Below are 21,830 nucleotides of genomic sequence, written 5' to 3'. Positions count from 1 at the left end.
CAGCTTTCACCGAAATCTAAAATCAAAAATGACCCAAATGTTCAAAGGATTTACCCGACGTGTCATCGGGATTATCATACATCGTATATACACATACCACGTAGTGTATAATATACAAACACGTTTTATAAATGATGACCGACCAAATTGTGTATGACTCCGATCGCACACGACTAGGAAGTTTATTAAGTCTAGTATTACTATTAAATATTTCTATTGGAAAAATATAATTTTCGCCCTCTATATATTTATGTTTGATCTTATAAACTGGTCATCACGAAAAATTTTTTCATATGACAAAACGATTATAGAACAACGCGTATGATACCTTGCCGATCGACCGGGGCCGTGAGGTGTTTGTTTTATTATTTATTTTTTATTTTTTAGCGCATACGTATTCTCAGCACACGCCACTGCGTCCCATTAAAACATTTAATGCGATTCGGTTCACGTATGATATTATGACACGAGAAGTTTAATCCGCAAAAACGTACTGTAATCGGATCAAGTATAGCTGTGCATAAAATATTCTAAGGATATTCATTTAAATGGTTATTTTATTATATTTATTCGGAACCTCGAAATCTGTGCCTGTTGAGAAACACACATTATCGAATATATTTTATTGCACCGAAGAAATCATTGATATTATACCTATACCTACATGTATTTATTTATAAGTTATTTTCTTCGGTCTATGTTTACCTATTTTTTCCCCCACAACTGCAAGATAAATAAGAGAATATATATATGAAATAAAGACAAATATCGTAATATTAAAAAAAGATCTACGTTTTATATAAACACCCACACTTATATTATATTATGACGATTCGTAGAACAAATAAAATAAAGAAACTAACGGAGCTTCAATAACACATAACTAATATTAAAACAAATAACATATTGACTATATTATTGTATACAGCAGTACTGTCAACAAATCCGAAAAGAAAATTTGTTTACTCTTGTGACATAAAAATTAAAAATTCTGAATAAAACATTTTAAAGAAATACCTATACTTAGATTATATATGTTGATCTTTTAAAAGGTACTTATACTTAAAATGTTTATTACAAGTTTTATCAAAACTTTTGATTTATATAATTCCATTTATAACATCTAAGCTAAAGTAATGTGAAATATGAAATGGTTTTAAAATTGGGAATGAGTTCTTGACATTTCTCAATTTCTGAAATTAGTATGTTAAAAAAAAAAATACATATATACTCAAACTCGTGATACGTCCAAAAATGGGTTTTCTTTTTATGTATACATTATTGTATTGTCTACAGCAGTTATGCATATATTTAAGAAATAATTTTAAATGTAGTAACATTATATTGTACATTTTATCGTATTTTATATAATTGTTATTTGAATTTACATTATAAAGATTTGAGTTGATGAATGAATACAATATTCAAACAGCCAACAGGTGTCAACTATGAAACTTGATTTACATAAATTATTTAAGATGTTTCTACGATTTGCATTTGAATGTTCAAACAAATACTACATATTATTATGAAATCGTTGTTTTGTTTTTATACAAGTTTATTTTAACCTTTATCATAGTAAATCTACTTACGTCCACTTGACAAAAATTGACAGTTACCTGTGTATATTTTAGATATTGAACAAAATAGTGTTGTCTTGGTTTTACAATGATGTTTTTGTTTCAATCGTCGATGTCTTATCTGCTACCGTTTTCAAGTAACATAAATATAAAAATTTAAAGTTAACCTATTTTTAGTTTTGCCATTCTATTTAATTATTAATTAAAAATAAATCTTGATTTTTAATTAGCTTCTCAAAAGCGTAAGAAATCGCTTAAAACTCCATGATCTGAAAATTTGGTACACAATGTTAACCATTTACTATTGTTTATCTTATACGTTTTTTAAAACCTGCGCAAAGTCAATGATTTATTATTATTATAGAAATATTCTAAATATTTTATATTTCGTATAAATTTTTTTTTACATTTAGGTTAGGGTTACTTTTCAAATTATATGATGTTTTTTGTTTAGATTCGTTATAAATGGATTTGTAACACTCCATTCTGTGTAGACTTGGCATTCATTTTAATCATTACTCATCATTACTACACTAATTTAATCTTTGAAATCACTAATCATTTTTTCGGCTGCGTTGTTTTGACTTTCGAACCACTTATATTATATTGTATTAAAGTGAGCAACAGTTATTTAGTACAGTCTAATAAGTTTTTATGGATTGTTAGTTGTGTATATATGTTACCACTGTTTACATTATTATATTTAATATGTTTCCATTATTTATTTTACTATTTGTTCACTTAACCAGTTACCTATGTGTAAGCTGCAGTAAATCAATACATTTCATTACATAATATTATCACGATGGTATACAAATATTAAAATATTAATATGTATTCTGATATTCATTCACTTAAATAAATCCTAAATCGATCTACTGATATATTAGTAAAAAAAAAAAAATTATTATTATTTATTTATTTTATTTTAATTTAAATCTATGAGATTACTGGGCCTTATACTGAGACATACACTGAGAATAATAAAACAACAACACGTCTCTGTGAAATACAAAATAAATGTGTTAATTGAATTTCAAAATGATGCACTCACAGTTATATTAATCACTGTACAAGAATAGGTTTTTTTTTTCATTGGAACATTTTAATTTTATAAACTTTCTTTTGTGCCATTATAAACAAACATAATGGCCCACACAATATATACGTGTCCCTGGCAGTTTTGTATTTAGATCTCTATATATACGTACGATGTGGATCGTATCCGAAATTCAATTCAAATAATTTTCTAAATTGTTGCGATCCCCATTTAATACGGCTGCGCGTGTCGGTGTCCCATGTGTTAAAAGCATATTATGGGTTTTCATTAAAAGGTCCTGGTCGTGCGAACGGTCCTCGTACGGAGTAAATTTCGGTGACATCGACAGGTGTATACGAGTCAGTGGATGGCCGGGGAGTGGATGTTTTATGGGCCCCAGGCGAGTCATTCCACGGCGACGCCCTTGGAAAAACATCTATCCTTACCCCCCCCCCCCACCAGAAACCGACGGGCCACGTCTTACGAGGGATCCGCCGACCGTTCATTAATTCTTAATTAAGTACCGCAAAACGGACGGGGAAAAAGTAGTTTTAGCCGTAAAAAGGAGAACGGGGAGAACCAAATTTGTTCTCCAAACAGTTACCAGCTATGCTGCAGCCGCTGACGGTCTGGCAATAATGGCGTCGGGAATTCAATTTCGCCTAATATTGTTTTACTTATCAAGAATTATTACTTTTTTTTTTTTTGTCAGTGGAATTTTTAATCACTTTTGTGCGAGACAAGAGCGGAATAAGTTAAACCTTTGTATATACATATATATTGATTTCCGTTTTTTTTTTCTTTTCGTTATAGGGACGAAGACTGCAGAAGGTGCCTGGTGATCACGGAAAAACACCAGAACGTGATACAGTACAAAGAAAGTGAGTTTTACCATAAAATATTTTTGTCTTTAAAATTAATTTGTTCCTAAATCGATATCCTCTCTAAATGAATTTAAGTTGTTCAACAGTAGCAGGACAGAGCAAAAAAACTCATTTAACCGACAAACAATTAGTTTTCAGTTTAACTTTTTAATTAACATTTTTGTTCCCCCGCAGGACGCGACCCTCACCCCGCTACAAAATCACGGGTACATATTATATACATACTCTTACTCAATTTTTTTTTTTAGAACGCGAAATTGTGTATCCCAAATCTATAATATTTAGATTGATTTTTTATTGTTAAAAGGTTAATCGATTTACTTTCAGAAAAGTTTTACAAACCTTTTATTTTAATATACGCATACCAGTATTGTTGGAGAATATAATTAGTAAAATCACAGTTAGAAAGTTTTGTATATTTAATATACTAATTGGGACTTATCATATAATAATTCGTGTGACTATGAAATAGTTGTATGAATGATTTAGTTTGATATATCCTATATGTAATACCCTTTAAAATCTACACATAACCATCAATATATAAAATACATTTAATGCATTTATTTTGTTATCTTATAAAAAAAAAGTTATAATAATGTAAGTTAGTAAGTCAGTGTTATAGGTATAAAACTATATGTAGGTATATAATATTAAAAACTCAATTTAATAAGTTATTAATAATAACTATAATGCGTTTAATTATAGTTTTTTTTTTTTAAGTATTTTAATTTTGTAATTCTAATTTTATAAGTTCATTAAACAACTATATAAATAATTTAATGTGCGGTATACTTTTTAATTATATTATATAGTTAATATAAAATGACTATCTATCCAACCCAGTTCAATGCATAAGCTAAATAATTTAAACTCTAATCTTTGCGTGAGAAATTGTTTGTAATAAACAAAATAATATATGCACTAATTTATACAATTATTATAACTGTATTATTAATATAAGTTATTTCATTTGAATTTCGTATAACTATAGGAAATATACATAACATATTGAGTTTATCTTAATAATATTTAAAAACTTGTTTATATATATATATATATGATTTCTATTCAATAAAATTGATATTCATATCTTCAGTGATAGAAATTGTTTTTTAATTTCAATCAGTTCTCAGTTATTCAATATATTTAAACTAATATATACTTTTATATAGTTGCGATATTCACAAATTTATTTAATAAAAAAAGATTTTTTTCTATAGCTATGTGTGTGTATAAGCATTTTTTCATAAAAGAAGTAGCCAAAAGTACATAAAGTTTAATATAGGAAATATATATATATTTTTATCTGAAAACGTGATCGGTTTTTCCTAACATTCTTATGGACATCTGAAAATTCGCGTGAAACCAGAAAATCTCTTAAAACCTTAAATTTCCCAAAGTACCTCGTAAAAAAATCGACGTATTTTGTAAACCCTGGACAACGTATGATATTACTCGTGTGGAACGAAAGATATTGACTAAAATTCGTATATATAAACACATTATTTTGTTTCTGGTTCATGCATATTGCATATCTCGTCCTGGCTTGTTTTTTACCACTTTATTTTTCTACTCGAACCATTATTCTAAATTATTGTTTTATGGTTGGGAGCTTAATAGCCTGGCGCAGCAGTAATACGTTTATAGTGAAATAGTTTTATTTAACGGCATGGTTGGGGCGAGAATAAAGCTACCTCAAACCCAATACCTATCATCCGTGTCACATTTTTGAATTAAACTAACGTGTTTAAAAATCTGATGAAAAAATCTCGCTATGATGACCTGCACAAACGCTCGTATATATGAGCATACAGTTGGGTGCACCTTTCAGCAGCATAGGAATCGCAGAGTTTGGCCGTTAAATCGGCTTAGGGCCCCCCAGGGCTTTACTTACACGTCTCTCCGCCTCGTCTCGCTGCCAAGTCTTTCCACGTCTTTAATAGCTTCTGCACAACAATCCTCGGGACTCCATTAACTAATAGCCTATCCCACTGGACCACCGTCACAGTTGCCCGTAGCAACATGACAACGACAACGAGCTAATTGTATATATATATATGTTCCATTGCAGAAAAAAATAAAACGTATCGTCGGAAAAGTTATTTTTCATTTTTCTAACATCCACCTGCGCTGTAAGAAAATATATATTCAAAAACGTAAAAGATTGTAAAAAAAAATCTTCCGTTCAACATTCATCCATTCAATACCGGGAATCTGTCATGATAAGAAATGACACTGTTAAATAGGGTTTTCCACTTGAATACGTTACAGTCAATAGCCCGGTTATAATGCAAAAGTCGCGCATGTGTATAAGTTAGTTTTCTTTCTTTCCTTTTTGTTGTACAATGCCTTTGATTTCCAACAATACGACTGCCTCGAGAACATGATATAGCCGAACATAAAAATATGTTTTGCCAAATGTATGCGTACGAGTATAATATTTATTGAATATGGACTTAATCAGTTAGTAAGTGTCTACATAGGTAAAACATGAACATAAAAAATCATATTAAACCGTGTAGTCAGGTTATAGTAAGTACTTTTACGATTATACATTACGCTATTATTAATGTCCTAAAAAATAAAACAATTAATGTTATTTTAATTAAATAAATATGTTAATTAATAATATACTTAAGTGCCTATAGTACTCAAGACATCGTTCCGACCGTTTTCTTATAATAAATAACTATTACACATCTTGCCTTGTTATACGTTATAGGTACGCAACCATTAACAAAGTTCCTTTCTGATTAAGCTTTAAACATCTGGAAATCTGAGAGTTGGCAACATTAAAGTTTGGAAATTTACGATGTACTACATATAGGTTTCCCTGAAGTTAATCACTATACCTGGCTGAACTTCAGGTGAAAACTACTACTGTTATACTCAGCTATGTATACCTACTCATACATATTTCTGTGTTTAGAAAGGAAACTTCAAAAACATTTAGATTTAATGAAACTAAAATATTTTGCTGGAGACTGACTTCAGCAAAACGAATTCTTCATTGCAAAATATATGTTTAAAATTCTGCTTCGCATCTTGTGCGATTGTAAAACGATGGCCGTGTGATCCGAAATAATGCGTTGTGTTTTTAATATTAAACTTGGTATATAAATTGTTTGAATTGCACATAGCTTAGTTACATCACTTGTATATTATTACTATCGTTTTTAGATTCTAAAAATAAAACTGTCAAAGTACTGTTCGAGTATAATATGCTTTGTATGCTCGTTTAAAAGCCCCGAATAACTTACATAATCGCCTCTGAAGCTGTCATTTTGCAGTTATTACTAATAAAACGCTTCACGAACTGTATATAGGTACTTGATTGATAATTGCCTTAAAAATTATACCGTCAGCGGACACAAACGAGTATTATTCATGCCTGTATAGTTTACACGGTGACGGTATAATAATGTGTTCCCGTGTATATAAAACGGATGTTGTCTTTTTAAGCCCACTTCTGATTGCTGCAGTAATATTCACGTCTCGTATTTTTATGTACCTACCTATTTTTCTGTATTCTTTTTTAACTTATATTCATTCTATACTATTAATAGTTCATTATTGTGATGAATAAACTAGAACCAGTAAATAACAAAAGTATATTACTATTATATATTATTTTTTGTTTTGGGCCCAGGTCTGTATTTTATCAAAAATAAAATAAAAATAGCTATTGCTACCATATTTCGTTATTTCTATTGAATCAATCATTATTTTGAAATTTACCGTGGGTAAAATAGTGTATTTCTGATGTTGATAGTAGATCTAACGACTAACAGTTTACAGTATGGTGGTTACAACCAAATTTTGTTTATTTTATCTCTGTGCTTCAATTACACACTACTACCTATATCAACATCGAATGAGATATGATACACAAATATTATAATATTTGTTTTACTGAATTATTTAAAATACGCGTACGCTTTTCTCGACATTTGATATTTTCTACTGAAATATATATTATAACAAATACGGTAAAATCAAAAATGATTTTCGATTAAAACTTGTGCGCCCGCCACTCTATAAATTTGCTTAATGTTATGAATTATGACGTGATTGTTTTTGAATTGACGTGAACCATAATAGCATTATATGTTTAGTTTGGTTACGGCCGGCGTCGATGTCCACGATGAATATTTTACACTATTATCAGAAAGCATTTTCCGCCTGTTTGGCAGATTGTGAAAAACAATAACGAATAACTTTTCCACCCCTTTCCTCCCTGAACACCATGAACTGCTTTTGCTTATGGGCATTTTTCGAATCAACTTTTAGAATTGTCCGTATTTGACACGTATGAACTCTACCGCCCTTCATACTTCATATATTATTATTATTATTATTATGAACGGCCTAAGTGATTTCGAAAACTATCAACTCGGCCATGCCCGATGTATGATTATAATACATATAACACACACACACACACACACACACACACACACACACACACACACACACACACACACACACACACACACACACACACACACACACACACACACACACACACACACACACACACACACACACACACACACACACACACACACACACACACACACACAAATATACCATATAATACGTGATAATATTCGTCCTGACGCACAACGGTCTCTCGTTCTGCATAATGAACTCGGCGCAACCATTTGTATTAATTTAAACACGGTCACTCTTTGGACTATTGAAGTTTATTTTCATTAAAGTTCTATTATTTTCATGTACGTACCTGTTTAATTTAAATAAATCCAAGCTAGTTGTTCTAAATAAAAACAAATATGGAATTCAATTATATATGATGAATATCATAAAGTTTTATGTAGGTACCTACCTAGATGAATAGTATAATATAATATTATCAGTAGTTACTCATAATAATGTTTTTATAATAATTTTATTTCTGCAGATACAGGTTTTTGTACTTTTACCTACCTGTTTTTTTTGTATGTATATATTAATAAAATATTGCTACCAGCGATACACGCACTATGAGCATATCTCGGAAGTAAATTAAAAACATATATGACTCCCCGTCTAACCTATGAATTTTTAATTTTATTATTTCTCAGAAAAAATTCTGTAAGTTCTTTCCCCGTATTTTTACGTCTCAGGAGACGTTTTCATCTAAAAACTTCCTCTTTACCTTCCGGTCGTTAATGGAAAATCCGCCCAAGCATAAGGAATAGTAATTACCGTATAATAGCCATAAAGGGGGAAAAAGTAGCGTCCACTTGTGAATTATTTATATATAGAAATCTTTTTTTTTGCTAACTTTTATGGGTTTTTTTTTTTTTTATTAGTATTATTACTCGATAATGCGTATACCCAACTCCATCATTCAGACATAGAATTTACCTACTACATTTTATTTTGTGTTTTGTTATTATTTCAACAACACCATATCTGAGAATGAAAATTGTACCGAATGTCATTATATTCAAGTATAATTTAATATGAAAAAAATGCACCTGATTATTGTCAATCATTTTTTTATATTAAATTATACTTTAATAAGTGTATATAAAAAATATCGTGTTACTGTTTTATTAAGTACTGGGAATTAATAAAAAATAAGTTTTTCGAAAAAAGCTCGAAAGTAGTAAAATAAAATAAATTAGATCACGATGACCTTTGCAAACATTTAAATAGGCCCAATGATATGTGTAGTTATCAATACAATAATGGCATATTGGTGTTGTTAATAATCATGGCTGACATACGATGAATACTAGATGTACAATTTATAATATTATATAACAACAGAACGGTCTGCAGAAACACAGCTATTAAATATTATAGACTATAGCAATAATGGTACACCATTGCGATGATGTCGTTTTGATGATAACTTTGAATTATAAATGGAATCGAAAAGCACAGCGTGTAGTGTTTGACGCATGACAAAATGGAGAATTCATTGATCATTTCAGGCCGAACAGAATAATGCACTGCCGACCAATCTAGTTGTATCGCGTACCCTAAAAACAAGACGGAAAAAACACAGACTAAATAAATAATTTTAAATCTAAAAAAACCCCCGAAAGTGTTCATGTCCATTGCTAATGGATGATTGTAATGCGACACTGGTTTTCTTCTATCCATTTATTTCACTCATCCGGAAAACATTGCGCGTGAAATTCAATTGTACAACGACAATCCAATATACTTAAACTAAAACCATTGCCTGCGACGTTAATCTCTTCCGTTTTTATTAGGTATTTCAACTAATGAAACTGTATTTATTTCTACGTAATCGTCCGTGTTATAATATACCTACTATTATAACTAGATAATAGATGACGATACATAATTGTCAGATAATAATATAGTATATACGAATATTTCAACGATAAAAAAAAAAAAAAAAATGATATTTTATAATGAATTTCAAATTATGCGTATGCACCAATAAAAATTTTTTTACGATACTATAATATTGTGATTATTAAAATATTATTGCATTTTGGTATGGGTTTATTTTTATTTTTTTTTAATGTATAGGTACATAAAAGACAAAAGTATTTTATTACTTTTTTCACCTTGATTGTAAGTCTGTACACAAACACTAGAAATTCATGCTTAATATGTTTTTATTGTTGGAAATATTCCATTTGTACATGTCAAAGTAAGAATATTATTCATATTAAACTAATTTATAATATCCACTAAACCAACATCTTCTTATTCGGTTTAACATGTAGATGTAGTTACCTAATGTAAATAAAAAAATACTTTAACGAAGTATAATCGTTCTCTCAAATTCATAAAATTTATGTATTTTTTAAAACACTCTTATTATGACATTTAAAATTTGAGATGCATAATATTAAAATCACGCCCACAAACAAAATATCGCATTTTGCACTTGACAATATCACTACTAAATATTTTATACTTTTGGTGTTATTCCGGCATCCGTAAAATATGTGAAATAATATTTTATTTATTTATCCATGACAATCATTGTATATAAACTTAATAATCATAAATCGTAAAATTATTCAATTAATTGTTGATATTTTTATAAATTTAAATAAATCATTCTATATTCAAATCAATTTATTTTACATTTTAATTGTAATAATAATCATATTAAATTGTATGTATTATTTATTTATCACACGGTCGATCGATAAAAAAAAGAGATCGTGCCAAATGGCAGTTACGAGATAACGGAGTTTTACATTTCCTGTCATATTTTTTATTTTATTTTATATTCGCAAAGAACGTTGTAGACGTTTATAAAATGATATATTTGTCATAGTTTGAAAGTTTGAAACAATTTTTTTTCATCCTCGTGAATATATTTTTCTAATTTTCTTAAACAGCCTTCGAAGAAAAAACCTTATAAAATATAACTTTAAGAATCCGAGGAATTTTGACTTAAAGCGACTTACAATTACGACGACGGTCACCGAACTTTTACGCTTTACTTGAGTGATGTTTAATGTAACACGCGTGGTTTTCCTCCGTACAGCCAGTGTACGTTCTACCCGGGCAAAGTTATCTGAAGTGTGTTTACCCCTGTCTCACTCTCCCGTCCAATTTTTACGTCTGTTTGGTTATATGTGTAGCGGTCGAAAACTTTTTCTCTCGGCCTCTCCCATCATAATCCCCTGGAACATCACACCCCCTTGGGTCCACGTTGTCAATTCGTGTCATGTGTGCGGCAAATTTCATTTTCAGTAAGAAAGAAAAAACTCCCCCTGTCCCCTTTTCTCCACGAAGCGCCACCGTTCGCCCAACCCCCTGCCCCATAATTTTGTTCCGGTAATCACTGAAATTCAGAAAGCGCCTCGGAGTTTTCGCACGCTCACAAAACGCACCTTATATATACAAATATATACAACACATGCTATATATATATATATATATATAACGCATGTATATATACGTCTGTTCATGTACTGCTGCTGTGTACGCACGCACAATAACAATAATCAGAGGCTTTTCGTGGTTATTATTATTAGGCATTATTATTTCCGGCCGTCGTGACTAGCATGTAAGCCTAGCGTGTTAAATTATATACCTGCCTATAATGGTGAAATATTCCAAGTGTGTGTGTGTGTGTGTCTGTGTGTCTGTGTAGGTACACATATAGTGACCAGTGACCACCGACCGACGGAGATTATATTATACGCGAGATGGCCGAATCGCACGTAATATATCTAGATGGACAGATGATCAGAGATATTATATGGTTAAAACTCGCTTTTCTCTGGTCTAAAAGTGCAGGCGTATACCTGCAGTTACTCGATTATAAAGTTATACGGGTCAATAAAAGTTTGACGCTTTGTTTAATTCAGTATAAATAACCTATAACATTGAAAAACCGACATATTATAAAAGTATATAAACACTAATTTTACAAATACCATTGTTTGTATTATTAATACCTGTTGTTATGGTTATTGTTATTTTACTCGTGCGTAAACTTCATAATTTGACAAGTTTTGAAATGCGTTGACGTTATAGCGACTGCGAACCCCTCGGTATTTTTAACAACCTCGTAAACAATATTTCGCAACTTTAACCATTGTCACTGCGACGCCTTCTAGAAGCCAGAAAATAGATGCGTTCAAGCACACTTTAAACAAAAAGAACTTTAGAAAAGCAATGTATATTACGCATCTACTTTTGTTTGCGATTTCGGTTCGGTTCGACCCGATGATTGTTATATACACCTTACCAAACAGAGTGGAGTTAATATATATATACGCTGATCAGCGGACATATGACGAGATCTACAATGCAAAGTGCATAACACAACAGTGCATATATAATATATGTAGGTATATGCTGTTTTCGCTACACGCTGCATGGCCGAACATCGCTCTCTGCTGCAGCAGAACCACCCAATACATGCAGCTATATCTACGGCAAGCGCGGTGGTACCTACCATACGTTCGGTATTCGGTATGCGTATAGTGTTTGTAAGACGCACGGCGGCTCTGTATAATATATAGAGAGTGAAACCCCATCGTCGTCGTGCGTTAATAATTTAGTTCGTCTGCAGCACACGGCGAGGAAATGAATACGAAACGGGCTGATCCCGGAATCGCGTTTCCACCCAACACATACGCACCGTATAATGATATTGGTTCCGTGTCCCGAGACGTTTAACGGAAGTGCTTCGGGTCGCCCGACTCGCAATATTGCATTACGATCAATATATGAGGTCCCCCGCGTATATGCGTATAACTGTCCCCGTATATTATCAGCTGTGCCCGCCCCCTTGCCCGGATAAAACGACCTTCTTTTATCTTCTTCTTTTTTCTCTCTTCTTCTTCTGTTTCGATAAATCGTGAACAGAAAGCATTGCTCGAGTGCGTACTGGCGGCGGCGGTGGTACATCGTATACACATAAGTATTATTAACCAGTGGTGTGTATATATATATATATTATTATAAACCGTTATGTAAATTATAGGCTGACTAATGACTTAAGTGATGAATGAGTGGTGGTGTGTATAATATACATATAAAGCGTGTCCGTAATAAAAATCGGTACACCGCAGCATATAAGTACCTATTATAGTAGTACGTACTTTATGTATATTAATAATTATTATATAATGAAGGAGATGTGCCATGCGGGATGTATGGTGCTAGACAAAATATGTATCATTAACGTCGTCGTCGTATATATAATATAAGTAGGCACATCATTACTGTGTAACACATACTCCAACGCTCAAAGTGTATATACATATAATAATATTATATTATCATATGCTTAAAAAAAGTTATTAAACGTATTTTATAATGAGTATAATTAAAAAAAACGAATAGCGAATTAACGACAAAAACCAAAGTCTCATCACTACTGAAATAATAATAATAATAATTTGTTTTTGAATATATACCTGCGCTATATACCGTAGGTATACGGGTTGTGCGTGCCATTATTTTTTTTTATTCTTTTGACGATTTATCATACCTGCTAAAACAATCACAGATCGTATATCAAGATTTTAGTAAACCAACTTACACGGAATATATACGTATACTATTATACTGTACAACATTATTTGTGTTCCGTAAAACCTCAATAGCGCTTTTCCAACATTTATCTCTATCACGGCGTTACATAAAGTCATATCTCTAATCTAAACGCAGACTCGTATTTTTCAATTTGAGCAGAACGCGTGAACTAAGCATAACATTGTTATGTACTGTGTACATGGAAATATGTATTGCGCTTCGTTCGATTCAGAAACGCAATATAACTATACAGGCGTATAAAGAATTTCTTAATCAATTTGTCTGTTTCCAATACGTATAGTGTTTCTGAAAGAATCGTGCTCATAAATATTTCCTTTTATGTTTCAGACGCAATATGCGAAAAACGCAGCCTCGACGAACTGTGCGGAGAGATTACCAGTGACGCTCCGCTCTACTCCATGTTTAGGGTAGATGCCACTCCGATCCCGTGCCCGTTTGATGGGCTTCAAGCGCCGTTTCATTTCTCGTATAGCCGTGGTGGTTACACCGAATGCAAGTGAGTATAGACTTTAAATGGAAATAATAAATATATATATATATATATATATATATATATATATATATATATATATAAATATTATTTCAGTATCGAGTTGGCGGGTTCTTGTTAAATACCTATCGTAGTCCGTATACGTATAGGCTCCTCTTGATTGAACCATTATTGACAGATGAGTGATAATTGCGAATACACTATGCCTAAGTACATCAAATGCATCATTGCAATGTTCGCAGATAAAATATGGTACAATTTAGAAATACGTGTTTTAACCTAAGTCGATTATGTTTAGCGCGTTTTTTCAAAATAATAAAATCAATGGCAACAATAAATTGTTCATAACAAGCGTTAAACCCTATAACACGTTTCACCAATAATATATTATCAAAATAAAAAGTTATGTCAAAATTATTTGTTAATATAGAATATATATTATTATTAGACTCATAATTACCTAAAAACCCCACTGTATGTTACTATAATATATATCATATATGACATCATAATGTCCAAGCCGTTACGAATCGTCGAAATAAATTGCATGCCTATACGTGCTGAAATGTCAATGAAAAATATTTTGTTGATCTGCGCCAATAGAACGACTATATTTTTATTTCGTCGGTATCATACGGATATGGGTATTATGCTAAGATATGTAATCAACTTTTTGGACTCTTGTACATGTACCTATCATTAAAAAATAATGATGCAAATAATAATATGTTACACTGTCTTAAAATCATCCAAGTCACTCATATTGTTTGATATACATAAAACATATTATGTACTTTGTATATAACTACCTATCGTATTTAGATGGATACATTTCATCGCTGATTGGCCGACCCCCCGGCACATGCCTACACAGTGAATAGAACCCGTCAAACGAATTTCGCCTTACGGCATGTTTCGATTGCTATAGATAATTATTTTAGCAATTATTACTAAAACTCATTGTTTGTTCTACAGGTCACCGGTTTCAAAAGCCGATTCCTGTACGTCAGACTCGAGGTTGATGCTCAAGTTTCAAGCTTGCCCGGACGTCCATAACACCGAGAGCACAGGTAAATAACTTGAGACATTCCGAGCCTTCGTTAGCGTCGTTGTCCCTCGTCCTCTCACCAATCCGCGGCTGCACGTAACCCATATCACCGTCGAAATCCGCGTATACGTTAATTCTCCCTCCCAACTCAGACACACACACACACACCGTCACTCATCCAACGACAGTTCAAATCGATGCTGACAGGCCACGTGACAGATTTATTGAAACAAACCGTCAGCTAAACCGCGTTTCGCCGCCTTGTCGGTCGAGTTTATAACATGTGTCAAACATAAAGGCCCCGCAGACCGGGGCGGCGTTTTTTGATTGACGTCCGTGACAGTTAACAATGCCGGAGAAAAGCATTATGGCTTTCGTAACGATTCGATAAGGTCAGTTTTTTTTTCCACCCGAACGTTTATTGTTCAGCCGAGTAATAATAAATTAAAATTTTTAAAACGCGCTCTTATGAAAAATGAATAGATAGGAACTTCTATGCAAGCGCGTATCTATATATATATATACAAATATTATTGAATCGACGTTAATAATATTGTCTGGATTGCGCATATAGTGAAGTGAATACCATACAATTGAACGATATGTACAGGGTGTGTAACGTAAACATTTGACAGTTGAACATTGTTATTGCGTTTACAAAGATTGTCAACTGTACGTGATACACACTGTATATGAATAAAAAAAAAAAAATAAAAAAACATTGAATTAAAACCCCCTCGTAACACGAATGCGTAAGGTCTGCAACAGTTCATCCTTAAATATTGTCTCACACGTTTTGTAAACGCTTCGATATTTTAATACGATAGGCGTGCCTGTGTGTGTGTGTGTGTGTGTGTAACCGTTTGATGTTTTACAAGAATTGAAAATAAAATAAATTTATGAAAATGTCTGCAATTCATGATAAAAAAAAAACAAGTTACGCATGGCATAAAAGTTGTATGATTTATACTTATACCTACGTTACTTGTTTGTTGTATATATACGTGTCGTGTATGTTTTAATCGTATTTTATATGTATACGTGCACGACAGGGTAACGACCAATAAATAAATAAATTTAACATAATTATGTTTTCACATGTAGTTATACGCGTTAATTTTTAATATCAATTTTTATAACATTCCGTTTTATACTTATTCAAACGAAATATGAAGTATGATATTTTTTCAATGCCTCCAAACCACGTGAAAAAAAATGTTTAAACACTCGCATTAAGTAAACGTCTTAAAAATTCACTAGTTAATCTATATTATAACCGTTAAAAAGTGGTACTCCGGCGACAAAAAGGAATGTTCGTTATTATTCATAATCCCTATATAATACGATGTATATAATTACAGTTTAATATTCGCATTATTAATATTTAATACCTATGCTTACTTATGTTTGTTATAAAAGGGATTCGATCATAATTCCCAATTATTTATATAAAGTGTTTTAGAATATTAAATTAATATTAAATATTTGCACTTCTCTAAACTATAAGCTACTTCTCACGATCACAAAACCTTCATTTTCTAGATCAAACGAGATTTCCCTTAAAATTATATTTTGTTTATTGAGCTGTACTGAAATTAATATCAAAGTTAAACAGGAAAGTTCTTTTAGCTACAAAATAATAAAGTTATTCATATTATAATAACATGCTTATTTTTGGTTTGAAATTATACTATAATAACAGCCTGTCGAAGGGATAATATCCAAACGTAACAATGTTCGTGATTTATAATTGTAGCAATTATTATTTTTATCTAAATTATTACTTTTTTTTTTTTTTATACATATATATTTTTATTAGATTAGCGATATGGGTCGATGGTATATACAAGCAGCCAGTTTAGGTAGGAGGATTTATGACTCCAGACTTATTTATTGTTATTTCAAAGCATATCTTGTTTTATGTTACTAAACAGATTTAGCAGATTTATGTATACGTTTTCTCAAACAGTTATCGCCGTTACTAAAAAGTTTCAATGAAATATTCTGGACGTGTTCAATTGGGCTAGACAGATTTTCGGCCAATGTGTGTTGGTATAGAACGTGTAAAATTTATCAAGTTGTATTTGTTTTTTTTTGGAATCCAGTCATATATGCCGCCACCAGAGCAGCCCCCCACCCCCCTCCCACGCGTAATAATCCATCATCGTCGGTAATCCGTTTAAGGGAAAAACTTTTATTACTTAGCTCCCCTCGTCCCTGGCCACACATTTTTAAGCCCTTCTCTTCCCTCCTTCCCATTTGCCCCTTGTTATTTCATATCTGAGTGTACGTGTGTTATTTGTTATTATTTTTACCGTGCTGTGTGTAATGATTTCCGTCGTGAAATTCCACATAAAACGAGGGATTTGTTATTTTTATGTTCACTCCGTGATTATATATCGTTTCGTCTTGGTGGTGGCGCACGCTAAATCCCACATGTGCCATGTGCGCGGGCGGTCTCTTGCGTTGATCGATTGTATTGTATGTTTGTTGTTTCTGTTGCTGTTTACACAACCGAACCATTTTGCTGTGCGAACTCGCAGCCCGTTGCTGGTTGTAAATTAACAAAGATAACAAATAGTTCTACTTGTTGCTTTTTAATCAGTCGTCAAAAGATCCTTTGGCCACTAACTCGACAACGTTATATGTTATGTATATACTGCTGCTATGGGTTCGCTTCAACAATGTTTGTTTGTATTGTAAAACGTGAACCTATATAGTCGTTCTGTAATGCTCGCTTTGGTAATAACACGCGATTGATTTTACCCTATAAATATGAGCGAATGGCACAGTATGTAAATTAGTTTTTAAGTGTATATTGCTTAAACGACGATGAAAAACAATTACATCAAAATGTAAACTAAACGTGTTAGTTATTATATGCAGGTAGTGTTTTAAATTGCATTCATTAATTTATATAAATGAGAAACTGCCGACAGTTTTAAGAAAATAAAATTTAATAACGATTATTCTCCCGCTGTAAACCCATAGTGTTTATTGATTTGAACAACTGTGGTTGTTTTTACTATTATTGATATCGTTATTACTATTATAATATTATAAAACCCTTCATAATGTTCTAACCCCCCTGCGTATTTGCATTTAACTGTCTCGTTCAATACAAGCTATCACATATCGGTCGTACTAAATGTGGATGATATATTATATGGGGTGAGGTTTGTGTCGAAGAGAATATAGTCTACTAACTCATTATTATTGTTATACAAGCTTGTGTCACAAGTAGGTAATAAGGCACCTTGACATCAGTCATTGTCGGCGATAATACACGTCAAGCCCTCTACCGCGTCGGTAAACTTCATATATTATTCAAGGGAACCGCAAAAACAAACTTTAACCTAAAGTTTAAAATTTACCTCCATTGTCTTGTGTTTGTGTTTTTTTTTTGCTCTATTTATTGGTAAAGCTATAAGGGTTTTGTGGTCTCGTCAAAATGCCTGTAAATTCGTACCTTGAATATTACCACAAAATATATAGAAAATACAAAAATATTGACTTAACCCAAATTCAAAACCTTAATATGCAAAAAATATTTTCTAATTAATTGATTCACAGATTTCTAGATAAAAAAAAAATTCATAATAGGATATCTTAAATTGCATTGTACATAGTTTAATTTTGTATTACATAAATACAATTTATATCTAATACGGATTTGTCTAAATATAATAAATTTTAATTAAATACAATAATATATACGTATCTTGTGAAAACTAATTAATGAAACATAAAATGTTTGTATCAAAAGAGTAATTGTTCATATATCACTTTTCGCTGCTATAACTAATTTTAATTCAATTTCTTAACTTCAACGTTTCAAATTCAATTGCATATTTTTTAATGTCTCATATTTGTACATTTATTATTATATAAACAGTCATGATTTTTTACCATAACTTATAATTTATACTATTAACAGCAATTACTGATGTATAATATCTTAAAATCAAATTCGTTTGATAAGTTTTATTTTAATTAGTTTTTGCCAGATAACCAAAGATTTAATTATTTAAAAACTTCATTTTTAATGAGTTTGGCGTTTTATTTTTCTCTTTAATACATCATCATAGAGACTATCGTATAGATTTTCTTTAAGCATACCAAAAATTAGATTAAAGTTTTTATAGCATTCTATGACTATATAGATTATAATTTTATATTCTCGTGAGTAAAATCTCTTTTAAAAAGTTTTTGGGTCTTTAAATTTGATTTTCATTCAACCTTTAAGCTGCTTTTAATTTTATCCGATTTGCTTATCACACAGACATCAACTAATAATTAATTTCGATACAGATTTTATTTAAATCTTATTAAATTAATTTCAATGTAAAACCTAAAAATACTGCATATCAACGAGTATTAAATTATTCATAATAACTTAAGTTGTATTTAATTCTCACATTTTTTATTACACATTGTTTTTTGTAAATCCGTAAAAATATTATGATATAATAACCTGCACGGTTGATCGACGTTATTTGTATAAACTGTAGACCACGTCCCCTCGGTTTTAACAAAACCATTTTATCATGATCCTTTTGGTGTATAAAAATATATAATCTATAAATACAACATATTGAAAATTAAAAAAAAAAAAAATTATCAATGAACAGTTATTGTATTTATCATTTTTAAAAAACCACGATTAAAATGTTATAAAATATAACAATAATAATTTCATTGTATAAATAAATAAGTTTTGTGTTCCTTTCAATATAATATTACGCACGGTTTTCTCTGCTTAAGCATCGTGCGCATGATATAATTTATTGTTTTTATTATTTAAATTCCATTTATCGTTGTTAATTATGTACATACAATTATAATATTTACTAGAAAAGTGTGTTCTCTTGTGTAGGTACACTCAACATCTTTTGATATCGTGAATAAATGTATGTATTATATTCAATGTATATATATCATGTAATTAAGTATACGTGGATTTAAAATAAAAAGTAAACAATTTAATAATATGCACACCTATTCAAATATGAAATATTTCCAATTTTCTATGATCAGCAAGTGTTTATTTTTGGTAACAAATTTGTTTAAGTACCCATGTATACACAACACACGATAAAACGACTAGCATAAAACAGTCACTCCTTTTCTAGGCCCACTTCATCATGAGTATTTTCACGTTAATTGTAACCACTTAAAATTATTATAATAATGATTATTAAATATATTTTTTTATAATAAATAAGTATTTAACTATTATTTAATTTATGACGTTGGACAAAACATAAATATTTAAAAAATATATAGAAATAATAATATTGTTATAACTTATAACTGTGTAGTGTCTAATTGATTAGTATTGCTTGTACAATTGGACTTTTATGTAGACTTATTGTTCTTGAATTTGGTTGTTAATCAATTATCACTTTATAAACGGTGTTTGTTGTTACATTAAAAAGTGGTTTCCAAATTTGAACTCACGTATTATATGCAATGATAGCGTAATAATAATAATCAAACCGACGGCTAAAACCGATGAGATCGATTTCTAACAAAACGAATGGTGCGAGTCGAGCCCGATGCGTAAATCAACCCCCTCTTTAAAAAAAAACCTCCCCAAAAGTTTAGTGTTACACTCTGTTTCCCGTGATGGTTTTATTTTGTTGAAAATACTCGAGAACCCTCGCCCCGGTCAGGGTCACTATAGCTCAGTTCAATAATAATAGTAATAATAATATACATAATACATATATTGTATACTATATATATCAGTGGTTCCTAACTGGCGTTGCATCGTTGGTGCAAAGTACTTTTTTTAAAAATTTTTATCGATTTTTAAACATAATTTCATACATTATAATAATCAAATAACCAACAGCTAATGTGGTGATCAGATACAACTCGGCGTAATTTTTCGGTATGACGTGGCGTTAGTAATTTATGCAGCAATATATACTTAATACAATTTCGTGACCGATAGAAATTATAAATAGGGAAATTAATTAATAAGATAATTAATTTGGAAATATAGGTATCTAAAAAATGGTCTGCAGAGCGTAATTAAACATTCGCAACAGTGATCCGTGGCACGTGTCGATGAGTTGGGTACCGACGGTCTACTATATATCGTACCGAACGAGAGAGAAGTATAATAATATAATATAATATAATATTGTGTTATATTGTAATAATGATAATAATTATTATTATTAAACGTTGCATGTAACGCGTACAATTGCGCGTTGTGGACCCGCGGGTGATCTGTCCGGACCACATTACGTGGCATAGACGACGGGGCCTGCTGGTAATAGGAAGTATATACCTATATAATATATAATATAATATAATACCACTCTGTATATATGGGCACGGTGTATACGGCGTATTACACCAATATAACGGACGGAGATACTGCCGGAGGCTGGGGAATATCGTAACCGCTAACGGACCCGACGGCAGATAACTGCCATTATTCGACCGCGAACAAAGGAATCCTTTCGCGCGACGTACAGACGATTTCCTCTCGTCCGCGCCGTCCACATCCGGCCCTGCTGGGGAGGGGCGCCCCGTCACTCGTACCGCACCCATCACACCGATTGTGCGCGCGTGATGTGTCCGTGAGCGTTTTTCGTTTTTACTCTGTTTGTGTTGTGTATATATCTCTTTCTCCGGCCGTCGCAAGAGTCAAACGCACGCCACGGTAGTTTTTAATCCTCTTACGTATTGTTAATATTAATAAACTTAATAACTATTTTCGTGTTGTCTCGAGATGAACTTTTCCTCCAAA

At 31.4% G+C, this 21,830-nt stretch overlaps 1 protein-coding gene across 2 annotated transcripts in view; it reads left to right on the top strand.

Annotated features, from left to right (window-relative positions):
• Positions 1-21,830, top strand: part of LOC107163959 (uncharacterized) — a 155,777-nt gene that overhangs the window by 84,248 nt on the left and 49,699 nt on the right. For both annotated transcript variants that reach the window (XM_089219429.1, XM_089219428.1), the window contains exons 4-6: positions 3,433-3,500; positions 13,854-14,022; positions 14,992-15,086. In XM_089219429.1, the coding sequence (XP_089075555.1) occupies positions 3,433-3,500; positions 13,854-14,022; positions 14,992-15,086 (332 nt within the window). The remainder of the gene's footprint in view (positions 1-3,432; positions 3,501-13,853; positions 14,023-14,991; positions 15,087-21,830) is intronic.

This window comes from Diuraphis noxia, unplaced genomic scaffold, assembly GCF_037042655.1.
Source record: "Diuraphis noxia isolate RWA-SAM2 unplaced genomic scaffold, SU_Dnox_SAM2 contig0002, whole genome shotgun sequence".
NCBI classification, from domain to species: Eukaryota; Metazoa; Arthropoda; class Insecta; order Hemiptera; family Aphididae; genus Diuraphis; species Diuraphis noxia.
This window is presented reverse-complemented; position numbering and strand designations above follow the sequence as displayed.